The 17,085-nt window shown below is 43.4% G+C and overlaps 1 protein-coding gene across 2 annotated transcripts; it reads left to right on the top strand.

The window, feature by feature from the left end:
* The first annotated feature begins 1,432 nt into the window (after window positions 1–1,432).
* Window positions 1,433–15,606, top strand: lrrc15 (leucine rich repeat containing 15). Of its 2 annotated transcripts, none has more exons than XM_064934694.1 (2): window positions 1,433–1,674; window positions 11,224–15,606. In XM_064934694.1, exon 2 carries the CDS (start codon window positions 11,232–11,234, stop codon window positions 12,942–12,944), a length of 1,713 nt encoding a protein of 570 aa, XP_064790766.1. In that variant the 5' UTR covers window positions 1,433–1,674; window positions 11,224–11,231; the 3' UTR covers window positions 12,945–15,606. The 2 variants fall into 2 exon arrangements, with proteins under 2 accessions (XP_064790766.1, XP_064790767.1); XM_064934695.1 differs by lacking the exon at window positions 1,433–1,674 and adding an exon at window positions 2,395–2,514.
* Window positions 15,607–17,085: the final 1,479 nt, after the last annotated feature.

Below are 17,085 nucleotides of genomic sequence, written 5' to 3'. Positions count from 1 at the left end.
TGTTACAAAACACTTAAATTCTACTTGTACTTACACACTGTTAAAATGAAGTCCCTAAAAGGGTTATAAAACCTGAAAAGTACAAACACAAAATACTTTGGAAAATGAATGACAAATTCCAAGTGATTGAATATAAAACAAAACAATGAACAAAAGAGAATGAAATGCTGAATAGCAGACAAGTTCATCGCCATGGCGACCGGTGATTAAGCCTTTCCAGTACATTGAACTCACATAACAGTGGGCAGAGATCACACTTCACATCACTGACACACACTCAAATAGTTCACATCAAACACAGGACAGGAAATAGCAACACTGGGTTTTTTACCCATAGTCTTTACCCATAGTCATAAGTCACGAGAACTGTGCCTTAAAAACAGCCATCATAGACTAGGATTCCCAGTTTGATTCGTCAGAATACTTTCAGTGAATGTAAGTCATTGTAAACTGGCCAATCCAAACATTTCAATTCACAAAAGGGAATCCCCCCCAAAATGGTCTGTGCACAGCATTTTAGCAGTAGCCAAAAATCAGACCAAAATGACACTAATGATACTGTATCAGGGCCTACACAAACGTCTGTCTGTGTAAACCTTGCACAACCCATTAACTACATAAGTTGGCCTATTGCTCTTCTTGACGAATACAACTTCCCTGCAAAACACCCTGTACAAAGGGCAAGGACCCGCCCTTTATTTTTGCATGTTCCTTAATGGTAATCAGCTACATCTGTATTTTGACCACGCTGGTCACGTTAAGTACATGTTCTCGCTGCTGCTGGGCTGAGATATACATTAACTCCACCCATGCTATCTTGTTTCGGGTGTAGTGGGGGTATCCGTGCCCCTGGTCTGCGTAGGAGTCGTAAAACAGATGGATTTCTCTTTTACAGCAACAGAGAGGAATGTCAATCAGAATAGTAAGTTAACATACAACCTTTCTTTAGGTCTAATTGAGAGCAGATGATTGCCACTTTACCTCTACTGAGCTAAAATGGTTTTTCTGCAGAAGACTGTGGTTTCTTTGGAATCTTGGAATAGAAGAAGTGAATACCCCTGGCTCTCCATCATACGTTAGTTATTATCTGAAAGGGTTGATCCCTAGTGCTGTGTGCCTCTGAGCCATGCATGAGAACCGCAGCCCCTCCCCTTCCACCCCCACGATCAGGCTTTTGGTCATCAGCGCATTGGGCAGCCCCTCCACCCCAACTGAAAGCCCACTGTCAGCATGTCAACGCCTAAAACACACGTCAACTTACTCACGCACAACCACAAAGTCCCATGCACACCTACAGTATATATATTCAGGCACGCACATTCATGCAAGTAGTTCCCCTCACACACCCTCACACAAATCCAGTCCTTTTACAGAGAGGGTGGGGCTTCCCCCTCACACAAACGCCCCACCATACTTCCCAAAAGACTGTGTGTGAGGAAGAGAAACAGACAGAGCACAGGGCAAAGGGGGAAAAGATTGATTGAGGATGATGAACGTGATGACAAAGAGCTGAACAATGTGAGGATGTGTGGTTCTGGAAGAAACTGGAATCTCTAATTAATTCACATCTGACATTTCTGAAGAGGGAGCACAGTGACAAGAGAGGATACAAGATAGCAGACACTCCCCACCAACTCATTTCTCCGTTCACTCAACTGCCAAGCGCTGTACAAGGTAAGCCCCACTCTACCATATAGCCAACAGCATCTCGTTTTACAATAGTTAGCAGTGCACTGGTTGACCTGGAGATTCCTAATCTCGTGTATTCTGTTGAAATGGCTTTTTTGCTCGTATGAGAAAGAGATGGTCAAAACCGTAATTATTATGAAAACAAATGATTATTAAGTGAGGTCGTCTACTTTATTGTGAAGTTTTAATTGTCCAAGCAAGACAAAAACTATAACGATTATAAAGTAGACGACTGTAGGAGCATGGTTTTCTGAAACTATGATTTAACCATATTATTTAGTCTTTCTGTGTGCAAATTACAGGGGGAACAAACAGAAATGTGCTTTGAAGTTAGCTCAAACGCTCCTCTTCCAACCCTTAACCAAGTTTTTTCAGGATTCGTTGCAAAAAAAAATGTCATTTTATATTACCTTTGTGATATTGTTAGTCTATGCAACTCTCCCCATAAACTCACCCTCTAATTTGCTGGATATATATTTTGTGACTGGCAAAGTGCTGATGCTTAAGTCCAGGAAATGGGGAGAGAAAAAAAATCACAGCAATTAATGGTGAACTGGAAATGTTTTACAATGTAAAATGTTCCAGCCCAGTCCAGACTGTGGTTTGGTGAGACTGGGACTGATTATATCAGAGAGGAGACAGTTTAAATGTAAGCGGCCATTCAAATAGGGACCTTGTGAATTTGTATTTTGCTGAGGAGTCAGAAGAGACATGTTTGCCAATGGTGCTGCTCAGTCATATCGGCTATGTCTTCACTCCCAACACTTCGTGGGGAACAGCGATAGGATAACATTGAACTACAATTTCCTAAGAGGAAACATCTGAGTAAGTAACTATTCTTTAATTACAGTGCATTAGGAAAGTATTCAGACCCGTTGACCTTTTCCACATTTTGTTATGTTAGCCTAACATGGATTAAATTGTTTTTCCCCCCTCATCAATCTATACACAATCCCCCGTAATGATAAAAGGTTTTTTAAATTTATTTTTTACAAATTTGCAAAAAACAACAAAAACGTAAATATGACATATTCATAAGAATTGAGACCCTTTACTCAGTACATTGTTGAAGCACCTTTGGCAATGATTACAGCCTCGAGTCTTCTTAGGTATGACGATACAAGCTCGGCACACCTGTATTTGGGGAGTTTCTCCCATTCTTCTCTGCAGATCCTCTCAAGCTCTGTCAGGTTGGATGGGGAGCGTCACTGCACAGCTATTTTCAGGTCTCTCCAGAGGATATTCGATTGGGTTCAAGTCCGGGCCACTCAAGGACATTCAGAGACTTGTCCCACTCCTGCGTTGTGTTGGCTGTGTGCTTACGGTTGTTATCCTGTTGGAAGGTGAACCTTCGCCCCAGTCTGAGGTCCTGAGCTATATGAAGCAGTTTTTCATCAAGGATCTCTGTACTTTTCTCCGATCATATCTTTCCCTAGATCCTGACTAGTCTCCCACTGAAAAACATACCCACAACATGATGCTGCCACCAGCATGCTTCACCGTAGGGATGCTGCCAGGTTTCCTCCAGGTGTGACGCTTGGCATTCAGGCCAAAGAGTTCAATCTTGGTTTCATCAGACAAGAGAATCTTGTTTCTCATGGTCTGAGTGTCTTTAGGTGCCTTTTGGCAAACTTCAAGCAGGATGTAATGTGCCTTTTACTAATGAGTGGCTTCTGTCTAGCCAATCTACCATAAAGGCCTAATTGGTGGCATGCTGCAGAGATAGTTGTCCTTCTGGAAGGTTGTCCTATCTCCATAGAGAAACTAAGGAGCTCTGTAAGAGTGACCATCGGGTTCTTGGTCACCTCCCTGACCAAGGCTCTTCTACCCGATTGCACAGTTTGGCCAGGCAGCCAGCTCTAGGAAGAGTCTTGGTGGTTCCAAACTTCTTCCGGTTAAGAATGGAGGAGGCCACTGTGTTCTTGGGGACCTTCAATGCTGCAGAAACATTTTGGTACCCTTCCCCAGATCTGTGCCTCAACATAATCCTGTCTTGGAGCTCTACGGACAATTCTTTCGACCTCATGGCTTGGTTTCTGCTCTGACACACACCGTCAACTGTGGGACCTTATATAGACAGGTGTGTGCCTTTCCAACTCATGTCTAATCAATTTAGTTTACCACAGGTGGACTCCAATCAAGTTGTAGAAACATCTGGAAACAGGATGATCGATGGAAACAGGATGCACTTGAGCTCAATTTCAGGTCTCATAGCAAAGGGTCTGAAAACGTGTGTAAAAAAAAAACCAATATATATTTATACTGCTCAAAAAAATAAAGGGAACACTAAAATAACACATCCTAGATCTGAATGAATGAAATATTCTTATTAAATACTTTTTTCTTTACATAGTTGAATGTGCGGACAACAAAATCACACAAAAATTATCAATGGAAATCAAATTTATCAACCCATGGAGGTCTGGATTTGGAGTCACACTCAAAATTAAATTGGAAAACCACACTACAGGCTCATCCAACTTTGATGTAATGTCCTTAAAACAAGTCAAAATGAGGCTCAGTAGTGTGTGTGGCCTCCACGTGCCTGTATGACCTCCCTACAACGCCTGGGCATGCTCCTGATGAGGTGGTGGAAGGTCTCCTGGGGGATCTCCTCCCAGACCTGGACTAAAGCATCCGCCAACTCCTGGACAGTCTGTGGTGCAACGTGGCGTTGGTGGATGGAGCGAGACATGATGTCCAAGATGTGCTCAATTCGATTCAGATCTGGGGAACGGGCGGGCCAGTCCATAGCATCAATGCCTTCCTCTTGCAGGAACTGCTGACACACTCCAGCCACATGAGGTCTAGCATTGTCTTGCATTAGGAGGAACCCAGGGCCAACCGCACCAGCATATGGTCTCACAAGGGGTCTGAGGATCTCATCTCGGTACCTAATGGCAGTCAGGCTACCTCTGGAGAGCACATGGAGGGCTGTGCGGCCCCCCAAAGAAATGCCACCCCACACCATGACTGACCCACCGCCAAACCGGTCATGCTGAAGGATGTTTCAGGCAGCAGAACGTTCTCCACGGCGTCTCCAGATTGTCACGTCTGTCACATGAGCTCAGTGTGAACCTGCTTTCATCTGTGAAGAGCACAGGGCGCCATTGGCGAATTTGCCAATCTTGGTGTTCTCTGGCAAATGCCAAACGTTGTAAGCACAACCCCCACCTGTGGACGTCGGGCCCTCATACCACCCTCATGGAGTCTGTTTCTCACTGTTTGAGCAGACACATGCACATTTGTGGCCTGCTGGAGATCATTTTGCAGGGCCCTGGCAGTGCTCCTCCTGCTCCTCCTTGCACAAAGGCGGAGGTAGCGGTCCTGCTGCTGGGTTGTTGCCCTCCTACGGCCTACTCCACATCTCCTGATGTACTGGCCTGTCTCCTGGTAGCGCCTCCATGCTCTGGACACTACGCTGACAGAAACAGCAAACCTTTTTGCCACAGCTCGCATTGATGTGCCATCCTGGATGAGCTGCACTACCTGAGCCACTTGTGTGGGTTGTAGACTCGGTCTCATGCTACCACTAGAGTGAAAGCACCGCCAGCATTCAAAAGTGACCAAAACATCAGCCAGGAAGCATAGGAACTGAGAAGTGGTCTGTGGTTATCACCTGCAGAACCACTCCTTTATTGGGGGTGTCTTGCTAATTGCCTATAATTTCCACCTGTTGTCTATTCCATTTGCACAACAGCATGTGAAATTTATTGTCAATCAGTGTTGCTTCCTAAGTGGACAGCTTGATTTTACAGAAGTGTGATTGACTTAGAGTTACATTGTGTTGTGTAAGTGTTCCTCTATTTTTTGAGCAGTGCATATATACACACACACAGAAATGTACATACACCTGAGCCGAATACATTTAAACTCATTTTTTCCAATTCCTGACATTTAATCTGTCTTAGGTCAGTTAGGAACACCACTTTATTTTATGAATGTGAAATGTCAGAATAATAGTAGAGATAATTATTTATTTAAGCTTTTATTTCTTTCATCACATTCCCAGTGGGTCAGACGTTTACATACACTCAATTAGTATTTGTTAGCGTTGCCTTTAAATTGTTTAACTTGCGTCAAACGTTTTGGGTAGCCTTCCACAAGCTGGGTGAATTTTGGCCCATTCCTCCTGACAGAGCTGGTGTAAATGAGTCAGATTTGTAGGCCTCCTTGCTTGCACATGCTTTTTCAGGTCTGTCCACACAATTTCTATAGGATTGAGGTCAGGGCTTTGCGATGGCCACTCCAATACCTTGACTTTGTTGTACTTAAGCCATTTTGCCACAACTTTGGAAGTATGCTTGGGGTCATTGTCCATTTGGAAGACCCATTTGCGACCAAACTTTAACTTCCTGACTGATGTCTTGAGATGTTGCTTCAATATATCCACATAATTTTCCTACCTCATGATGCCATCTATTTTGTGAAGTTCACCAGTCCCTCCTGCAGCAAAACAAAAACACAACATGATGCTGCCACCCCCGTGCTTCACAGCTGGGATGGTGTTCTTCGACTTGCAAGCCTCCCCCTTTTTCCTCCAAACATACCAATGGTTATCATGGACAAACAGTTCTATTTTTGTTTCATCAGACCAGAGGACATTTCTCCAAAAAGTACGATCTTTGTCCCCATGTGCAGTTGCAAACCGTAGTCAGGCTTTTTTTAATGAGGGTTTTGGAGCCGTGGCTTCTTCCATGCTGAGCGGCCTTTCAGGTTATGTCGATATAGGACTCGTTTTACTGTGGATATAGATATTATTGTACCTGTTTCCTCCAGCATCTTCACAAGGTCCTTTGCTGTTGTTCTGGGATTGATTTGCACTTTTTGCACCAAAGTACGTTCATCGCTAGGAGACAGAACGCGTCTCCTTCCTGAACGATATGACGGCTGCGTGGTCCTATGGTGTTTATACTTGCATACTGTTGTTTGTACAGATGAACATGGTACCTTCAGGCGTTTGGAAATTGCTCCCAAGGATGAACCAGACTTGTGGAAGTCTACAATGTTTTTCTGAGGTCTTGGCTGATTTCTTTTGATTTCCCCATGATATCAAGCAAAGAGGCACTGAGTTTGAAGGTAGGCCTTGAAATACATCCACAGGTACACCTCCAATTGACTCCATTGATGTCAATTAGCCTATCAGAAGCTTCTAAAGCCATCACATCAGTTTCTGGAATTTCAAGGCACACTTAACCAGCATGGCTACCACAGCATTCTGCAGCCATACGCCATCCCATCTGATTTGAACTTAGTTCCACTATCATTTGTTTTTCAGCAGAACAATGACCCAACACACCTCCAGGCTATGTAAGGGTTATTTGACCAAGAAGGAGATTGATGGAGTGCTGCATCAGATGACCTGGCCTCCGCAATCACCCAACCTCAACCCAATTGAAATTGTTTGGGATGAGTTGGACCGCAGAGTGAAGGAAAAGCAGCCAACAAGTGCATATTTGGGAACTCCTGCAAGACTGTTGGAAAATCATTCCAGGTGAAGCTGGTTGAGAGAATGCCAAGAGTGTGCAAAGTTGTCATCAAGGCAAAGGGTGGCTACTTTGAAGAATCTCAAATATTTTATGATTGGTTTAACCCTTTTTTGGTTACTACATGATTCCATATATGTTATTTCATAGTTTTCATGTCTGCACTATTATTCTACAATATGGACAATTTAAAAAAAATAAAGAAAAACCCTTGAATGAGTAGGTGTCCGAACTGTTGACTGGTAATGCATATTTGCAGAAATTTCTAAAAACCTGTTTTCGCTTTGTCATTATGGAGTACTGTGTGTAGGTGGATGAGGGGGAAAAATATTTTAGAATAAGCCTGTAACATAACAAAATGTGGAAAAAGTCAAGGGGTCTGAATACTTTCCAAAAGCACTATATACTGCTGCTATAGTCAATACTGACCTATTTGGACTACCAGGGGAAGCCGTGTGTTGCACACCCACCCACAGGTTGCTATGGTTATGATGAGCAACATGCAACATAACGCAAAAATGATTCAAACCTTATCCAAATGGTATGATACCAATATTTTGATAAGAAACTGGAACTAGGCTATGTTATTTCTACTTTATAGAGAGAAACTCAAAGCAAATAGGCTACATTCTGACTGAACACAAAATCTATTGAAATGGGTAACATCTGGGAAACTCCAGGAACGGTTTTATGTTCCTACTTCTTTGATGTAATAATAAAACCCAATTCCTCTGTGGCTGTGTTCAATGGAAGGACAAACACGCTGGTCTTTCAAACACTCCGTCTGCATTTTAAAATAACATTCCGCTGCCATTCAACTTTAATAATGGACCAGGGTCTATATGGAGAGAGAACCAAACCAACAATAATATTCGCAGAGCTTTGTATATGCTGCTTCCTCTGCCATTACAAACAGTCCAAACAGTCCACAGCCCCAGAATGCTGCAGTCGCCCTGTATGCTAATGCTGCAGCTATCCTTTGCCTAGAACACTTGTGGTGGTGAATTAAGCCACACTTAAAAGTATTATACAGTATTTTATGCTGAATTTTGCACTTCTTGTACTGGTTCTTTGAAACTTTGATTGAATTACTACACTTCAGAAAGGATTCACGCCTCTTGACCAATTCCACATTTTGTTGTTACAGTCTTAAATCAAAATGGATTAAAATAAAATAATTCTCACCCATCTACACAACAATACCCCATAATGACAAAGGGAACATTTTGTTTTTATACGTTTTAGCTAATTTATTGATAAGGAAATTTGCTACATGACCAAAAGTATGTGGACAGCTGCTCGTCGAGCATCTCATTCCAGAATCATGGGCATTAATATGGAGTTGGTCCCCCCCATTTGCTGCTATAACAGTCTCCACTCTTATGGGAAGGCTTTCCACTAGACATTGAAACATTGCTGCGGGGACTTGCTTCCATTCAGCCACAAGAGCATTAGTGAGGTCGGAATGATGTTGTGCGATTAGGTCTGGCTCGCAGTCGGTGTTACAATTCATCCCAAAGGTGTCCGATGGGGTTGAGGCCAGGGATCTGTGCAGACCAGTCAAGTTCTTCCACATCGATCTCGACACATTTCTGTATGGACCTCGCTTTGTGCACAGGGGCATTGTCATGCTGAAACAGGAAAGGTTGTTCCCATAATTGTTGCCACAAAGTTGGAAGCACAGAATCGTCTAGAATGTCATTGTATGCTGTAGCGTTAAGATTTCCCTTCACTGGAACTAAGGGGCCTAGTCCGAATTATGAAAAACAGCCACAGACCATTATTCCTCATCCACCAAACTTCACAGTTGCCACTATGCATTTGGGCAGGTAGCGTTCTCCTGGCATCTGCCAAACCCAGATTCATCCGTCAGACTGCCAAATGGTGAAGTGTGATTCATCACCCCAGAGAACGCGTTTTCACTGCTTCATAGTCCAATGGCGGCAATCTTTACACCACTCCATCCGATGCTTGGATTTGCGCATGGTGATCTTAGGCTTGTGTGTGGCTGTTCGGCCATGGAAACCTATTTCATGAAGCTCCCAACGAACAGTTCTTGTGCTGACGCTGCTTCCAGAGGCAGTATGGAATTCGAGTGTCGCAACTGAGGACAGACACTTTTTACGTGCTACGCGCTTCAGCACTCAAGAGGTTGCTGTTCTTTGAGCAAATTCGTGGCTGAGCTGTTGTTGCTCCTAGACATTTCCATTTCACAATAACAGCACTTACCGTTGACTGGAGCAGCTATGGCAGGGCGGAAATTTGACTAACTTACTTGTTGCAAAGCTGGCATCCTATGATGATGCCTCATTGAAAGTCACTGAGCTCTTCAGTAAGGCCATTCTACAGCCAATATTTGTCTATGGAGATCGCATGGCTGTGTGCTTGATTTTATACACCTCTCAGCAAGGGGTGTGGCTGAAATAGCCAATCCACAAATTTGAAGGGGTGTCCACATACTTTTGTATATATGGTGTATCGAATTTACATAAATATTCACGCCACTGAGTCAATATATGACTCACAGTGATTACAGCAGTCTTTTTGGTTAAGTCTCTAAGAGCTGTGCACACCTAGAATGTACAATATTTGCACATTATTCTTCAAAAACAATTCAAGCTCTGTCAAGTTGGTTGTTGATTATTATGTAGACAGGTCCTACAGTTGTTCTTATCATGTCCAATCAATTGAATTTACCACAGGTGGACTCCAATCAAGTTGTAGAAACATGTGAAGGATGATCAATGGAAATAGGATGCACCTGAGCTCCATTTTGGAGTCTCATAGCAAAGGGTCTCATGTAAATAAGGTATTTCTGTTTGGTATTTTTTAGAAATTTGGCCAAAATTCTAAAAACCTGTTTTCGCTTTGTCATCGCTGAGAATAAAATATATATATACACCCTCTGTGGAAAGGCTTCTATGTGGAACCCAAAATATTTCTACCTGGAACCAAAAGGGGTTCTTGAATGGGTTATCTCCCAATCTGGCCCTTAAACCATCACGGTCACCTAATAATCCTCAGTTTACGATTGGCTCATACATCCCCCCTCCTCTCCCCTGTAACTATTCCCCAGGTCATTGTTGTAAATGAGAATGTGTTCTCAATCAACTTACCTGGTAAATAACAAATAAAATTAAAATTAAAATGGAGACAGCCGAAGAAGCCCTTTTTGGTTCTAGATAGCACCTTTTTTTTGTAAGAGAGTAACATGTCATAAGTGTACAGGTTTTTCCTTACAATACTTGGTTATTTCACTTTCCTTCTTCTTACTTGAAGAATTTACTGTGAGTAGCTCTGGATAGGAATGTTTGCTAAACTGACAAAAAAAGCTGGTGTTAGACTGGTGAACGAGTATGTCTGTTCAGATGGTACTGAGTGTAGGAATAATTTGGTAAGAATGTCGGGTTAGAAATTAGTCTTTCTAACTTTAGACTCTGGGAATTTCCTAGAAATAATAGCCTCACCATTGTGGATCCAATCAGAGAAACAAATCACATGAAAACAAAACATCACATTCTTGGCAGTATTTTCGGTTTACCCTCATTTGAACAGAAAGTTGGTCATTTTTGCTATGATTAAGTTAACAGTCCCATTAAGCCATTAACTTAATGATTAAGTACTATTAAGTCAACAGATGGAACAGTACTTAACCGGAGATGCTAAATGTAGCCCATTTAATGGTCTATTTAGCTCACACCCTCCCATGCGCGTTATGTCCACATGATCCCAATTTAACAAGACACAATTTAAAGAATCGATGATGCAACCGTATTTGTATAATATATTTTTAACCTCACTTGAATTTGATTTATTAGGTCTTATTTTCATGTGGATTATTTTATTCGATGTCACACATATTGCTTTATAAACCTGACATGTTCTTTGGGTGTGCTAAGGCATCAAATAAAGCAACCCACTGGGCACAGACGTGAATTCAACGTCTATTCCAGGTTGGTTTAATGCCATTTCATTGAAATGATGTGGAAACCATGTTGACTCAACCAGTTTGGGCCCAGTGGGTAACCACTCTTTTGATCTTTTCTAGGAGCATCAATGGACCTGCCAATCAACCTCATCTTTCTCCTCCTCCTTGCCATCAGTGGAGTTCTTGGAGCGTGCCCAGATGGATGTCAGTGCAAAGACAACAAAATCCTTTGCCATGGCAGGTCAATCACAGTGTTTCCCTCCTCAGTTCCTGGTTCCACTACCACCTTCTACATCTCCAACACCAACATCACCGCTCTCAAACCTGATGATTTGGCTGGTTTTGCCGAGGCCCTTGGCATCTTTGTGGTCAAAGACACTGGGATCAGAGAAGTATTCCCTGGCACCTTTGACCTCACCCATAACTTGGGCGCCCTGGGTTTCACAGGCACTGAGCTGAATGACCTGCCTGAGGCCCTGTTTCTAAATCTGGTGAAGCTGGAATCTCTGACTCTGAGCGGCAACAAGTTCCTGGTGCTTCGCCCCACCTGGCTCAACTCCCTCGCTGCTCTGAGGACCCTGGACTTCAGCAAGAACCTCATCACGTCTGTACCAGAGAAGGCCTTTCGCTCTGTCACTCAGCTGGAGCATCTCACCCTGGCCAGGAACGGCATCAACCAACTCTACAGGGACACTTTCAGGGGCCTGAGCAAGCTCAAATCCCTGCGTCTGAACCGGAACGCTCTTAGGGCGATCCCTGCTGGAGCGTTTGATGACCTGGTAAGCCTGGAGGAGCTCTCTCTGCAGGATAATGCCATCACTCATCTCCCCGCTAACCTGTTCTTCCAGCTGCAGAGGCTAAAGAAGCTTTATCTCTCCAGCAACCGGCTAACTTCCCTCCCAGAGGGGATTCTCCTCAACCTCCCTAACCTGGCACAGATCTCCCTGTATGAGAATGAGCTCCAGAGTCTGTCCCCTGGAGTGTTCGGCCCCATGGCCGTGAGGGAGCTGTGGCTGTATGACAACCGGCTGACCCACCTGGAGGAACACACCTTCAGCAACCTGACCCAGCTGCGTCTGCTGGTACTGAGCCGGAACCAGATCAGCTCTGTGTCTCCCGGGGCCTTCAGTGGGCTGGCAGAGCTGGGGGAAGTGTCACTACACACCAACCTCCTCACCAGCCTGCAGGAAAGCACCTTCCAGGGGCTGCATAAGCTGGTAAACATCTCCCTGGAGCACAATTACATCCACTCCCTTCCTGCCAGGCTTCTCCAGGGCCACTCCCACCTTGGCCAGCTGGACCTCCACAACAACTCCCTCCACAACCTGCCCTCAGAGCTCCTCAGCACCCTCACGGTGGCCAATGAGGTGCTGCTCTCTGAAAATCCCTGGAAGTGTGACCAGGACATCGTGCCACTGCGGGACTGGCTGACACGGAACCCCACCAAGGCTAACCTCAGTACTGTGGTGTGCCTCACGCCCTCTGTCTTAAGCGGTGACAGCATAGCTGAACTGACTGACGAGGAGTTGATGTTGTCCACTCCGACCGCCGTCCCTGATATCACCCCGACAGAGAAGAGGAGGAAGCCCCACACCCCCGCTCCCAAGAGGAGCACCCCCTCCCCTGCTGCAGAGACCACGCCCACCCAGGAGCAAGGGGAGGACACCAGCAGTGGGCAGGGGAACGGAGAGGGTGTGTCCAGGAACACGCAGATCATTATCATCGCGGTGGTCTGCACCGCCATCATCACCAGCCTCATTGTCTGCTGCGTCTGCTGGAGGAGGAACAACAGAGGCAGCCGCAACCTTGGCCGCAGGAACAAAAACAACTCGGTCATCTAGACTGGCCCAGAGGCCTGAGAACCACATAGGAGGTGTACTGTACAGTTATGCTGAGCATGCCAGAGCAAACATCCTGATGCAGCTGTTCCCAAACATCTTAGCACAGGAACCCATCATGTCTCTATCATGTCTCTTCAAGAACTCATGACCAAGGACAGACTAGCTGGGGCCTGATCCTTGGGGAACTCTACTTTGATCGAATAAGTTATTCTGATTGGGATCCCATAATATTATAACTTAACAATTTTGCAAGTCCCTCTTCAGCAAGCTTTCTGAGGTTTGAACAATATCTTGCACAAATAACCAAAAAGAACATCTCATAAACCAACAATAATCATCTGGAAATTGCATGGATGGTATGCACAAAATGCCATTCATATTTGTTTTGATACTGGTAAAAAAGTTGAACGTATACAAATGAAGTCGGAAGTCACCATTCATGTGGGTTGGAGTCATTAAAACTCATTTTTCAACCACTCCACAAATTTCTGGTTAACAAACTATAGTTTTGGCAAGTCGGTTAGGACATCTATCACAATTCCAGTGGATCAGAAGTTTACATACACGAAGTTGACTGTGCCTTTAAACAGTTTGGAACATTTCTGAAAATCATGTCATGGCTTTAGATGCTTCTGATAAGCTAATTGATGGATGTATTTCAAGGCCTACCTTCAAACTCAGTGCCTCTTTGCTCGACATCATGGGGAAATCAAAAGAAATCAGCCAAGACCTCAGAAACAAATTGTAGACCTCCACATGTCTGGTTCATCATTGGGAGCAATTTCCAAATGCCTGAAGGTATCACGTTCATGTGTACAAACAATAGTACGCAAGTATAAACACCATAGGACCGTGCAGCCGTGATACCGCTCAGAAAGGAGACATTCTGTCTCCTAGCGATGAACGTACTTTGGTGTGAAAAGTGCAAATCAATCGCAGAACAACAGCAAAGGACCCTGTGAAGATGCTGGAGGAAACAGGTACAAAAGTATCTATATCCACAGTAAAACGAATCCTATATCGACATAACCTGAAAGGCCGCTCAGCAAGAAACAAGCCACTGCTCCAAAACCACCATAAAAAAGTCAGATTATGGTTTGCAACTGCACATGGGGACAAAGATCATACTTTTTGGAGAAATGTCCTCTGGTCTGATGAAACAAAAATAGAACTGTTTGGCCATAATGGAGGAAAAATTGTGAGGCTTGCAAGCTGGAGACACCATCTCAACCGTGAAGCACAGGGGTGGCAGCATCATGTTGTGGGGGTGCTTTGCTGCAGGAGGGACTGGTGCACTTCACAAAACAGATGGTATCATGAGGGAGGAAAATTATGTGGATATATTGAAGCAGCATCTCAAGACATCAGTCAGGAGGATAAATCTTGGTTGCAAAATGGGTTTTCCAAATGGACAATGACCCCAAGCATACTTCCAATGTTGTGGCAAAATGGCTTAAGGACAACACAATGCCCTGACCTCGATCCTATAAAAAACTTGTGGGCAGAATTAAAAAAGCGTGTGCGAGCAAGGATCCTACAAACCTGACTCAGTTACACCAGCTCTGTCAGGAGGAATTGGCCAAAATTCACCCAATTTATTGTGGGAAGCTTGTAGAGGGCTACTCAAAACATTTGACACAAGTTAACCAATTTAAAGGCAATGCTACCAAATACTGATTGAGTGTATGTAGTCTTCTGACCCACTGGGAATGTGATGAAAGAAATAAAAGCTGAAGTATATCTTTCTACTATTATTCTGACATTTCACATTCTTAAAATAAACTGGTGATCCGAACTGTCCTAAAATGCAGGAATTGTGAAAAACTGAGTTTAAATGTATTTGGCTAAGGTGTATGTAAACTTCCGACTTCAACTGTATACTGAACACATGTAATGTTCAGCATAGTCTTATCACACACCTGCTGTTTTTTTAGAAGCTCTTTTTGTATGATTTACTGACTGGAATTAGGCTACTTACTATGTCATTTTTCTATAGTGTAATCAGTAGATAAAGGCTGGTTTCATCTACTTGCAAATGATTATGCTCCAGACACAAATCAAGTCAAATGACGGACTGTTATATTAAATAAATACACTATATAGTAGTGATATTCTGAAATACTCAAGAGACAAGTCTTCATTGTGTGGCACTGTGTGATAAAGAGCTATTATCTTTCCACAACAACAATGTGTTGAACTGATGTGGGGGGGATTCCCGTCTTCTTCAGCCCATTGTATTTGGTCCAGTTGTATAGCAAAATCACTTGTTCCTCGGGTAAACATTGAAGTTTTAAGCCGGCCTATTTGAATGAGAAGTTATCACACTAGCCAAATTTGGTATGCACCCTGAGTAGGCTACACAAAAAAAGATTGATGATCATGTTTATGCCAATGGTTTGTGATGGGGTTGGGAGGGTATCAGATGAAAAACTCTGCCATGACCTTGGCACCCAGAGTTTGTGTGTGGGGGAGATTCTGACTTTATCCTTGGTACATTCTATGTGTTTAACGCAGATTGATGGTATAGGCCTACACTTAGCATTGAAATGTAAGCCACCCATCTAACTGAACACACTTAACAAGATAGAGAATAGATAGAGTTTTGTTGATGCTGAGAATGGAATGTGTTTTTAAATATATGTTTTTAAATAACATTCTCTGAACATAACTAAAGTTTTCTTGTGTTTTTTTTTTGTAGAACAATTCCTTTACGTTCTGAGAACGGAATGAATGTGTTAAACAAAATTCATAGAACGTTGCTAAACTCTTCTTGTGGTTTTTATGGAAAGCTTTCTTAAAACCCTTTACACTCGTGGGAATTGGCCTAAATGGATAGGGATACATTGAAACGTTTCTTACAGAAGAAACATGAAAAGCATTGAGGAACTAGAGCAAGCACACTTGTAGCTGTTTTGTTTGGAACTCAGCCCTGCATCCCCGCCATCACACAATTACTGTTGTTGTTTAGGCAATCCAAGAATGGTCCATTATAAATCGCAATCTGGGTCAGGTTGGCATCATTTGAAAGCTTGTTCTATTGCCAACTAGCTAAGTTATAAAATACAATATTACAGTGTTAGTCTTTCACAATGCAATTTGGGGAAACAGATTCTAATTTTGGTGCGCATAGAAAGGAGTCATGAGTGCAGTGTTGTAGTACTCGGGAACGGTTGCGGACTTACAAAAAAAAGATTGCTGTTTTGAAAAAGTGCAGTACCTGCAGTCAACGGTGGTATTTTGGACACAGTATTTGCAGCATACTGCAATTATCCTTCACTAAAACTGCAGTTATACTGCAGTGTACGTTACAGCCTTGTTATAAAATAGATTAAATAAAAAACATTTCCTCACCAATCTACACACAATACCCAATAATAACAAAGCAAAAACAGGTTCTTAGAAATTTTGGTAAATGATTAAAGAAGTAAAACCGAAATGCCTTATTTACATAAGTATTCAGACCCATTGCTGTGAGACTCGAAATTGAGCTCAGGTGCATCCTGTTTCCAGATGTTTCTACAACTTGATTGGAGACCACCGTGGTAAATTAAATTGATTGGATGTGATTTGAAAAGGCACACACCTGTCTATATAAGGTCCCACAATTAACAGTGTATGTCAGAGCAAAAACCAATCCATGAGGTTGAAGGAAATGTCTGTTGAGCTCCGAGACAGGATTGTGTCGAGGCACAGATCTGGGGAAGGGTACCAAAATATTTCTGCAGCATTGAAGGTCCCCAAGAACACAGTGGCCTCCATCATTCTTAATTGGAAGAAGTTTGGAACCACGGAGACTCTTCCTAGAGCTGGCCGCCCGGCCAAACTGAGCAATTGAGGGTGAAGGACCTTCGTCAGGGAGGTGATCAAGAATCCTGATGGTCACTCTTACAGAGCTAAGGGAGATGGGAGATCCTTCCAGATGGACAACCATCTCTGCAGCAATCCACCAATCAGACCTTTATGGTAGAGTGGCCAGACAGAAGCCATTTCTCAGTAAAAGGAACATGACAGCCCGCTTGGAGTTTGCCAAAAGGCACCTAAAGGACTCTCAGACCATGAGAAACAAGATTCTCTTGTCTGATGAAACCAAGATTGAACTCTTTGGCCTGAATGCCAAGCGTCACCTGGAGGAAACCAGGCA

The sequence above is a fragment of the Oncorhynchus masou genome, chromosome 24 (assembly GCF_036934945.1).
Source record: "Oncorhynchus masou masou isolate Uvic2021 chromosome 24, UVic_Omas_1.1, whole genome shotgun sequence".
NCBI lineage: Eukaryota > Metazoa > Chordata > Actinopteri > Salmoniformes > Salmonidae > Oncorhynchus > Oncorhynchus masou.
Note: the sequence above shows the minus strand (reverse complement) of the source record. Positions and strands in the feature narration are given on the sequence as shown.

Bases quoted from the DNA above. Each gene is read 5' to 3' on its own strand.
- lrrc15 (XM_064934694.1), top strand. From the start codon at position 11,232: ATGGACCTGCCAATCAACCTCATCTTTCTCCTCCTCCTTGCCATCAGT.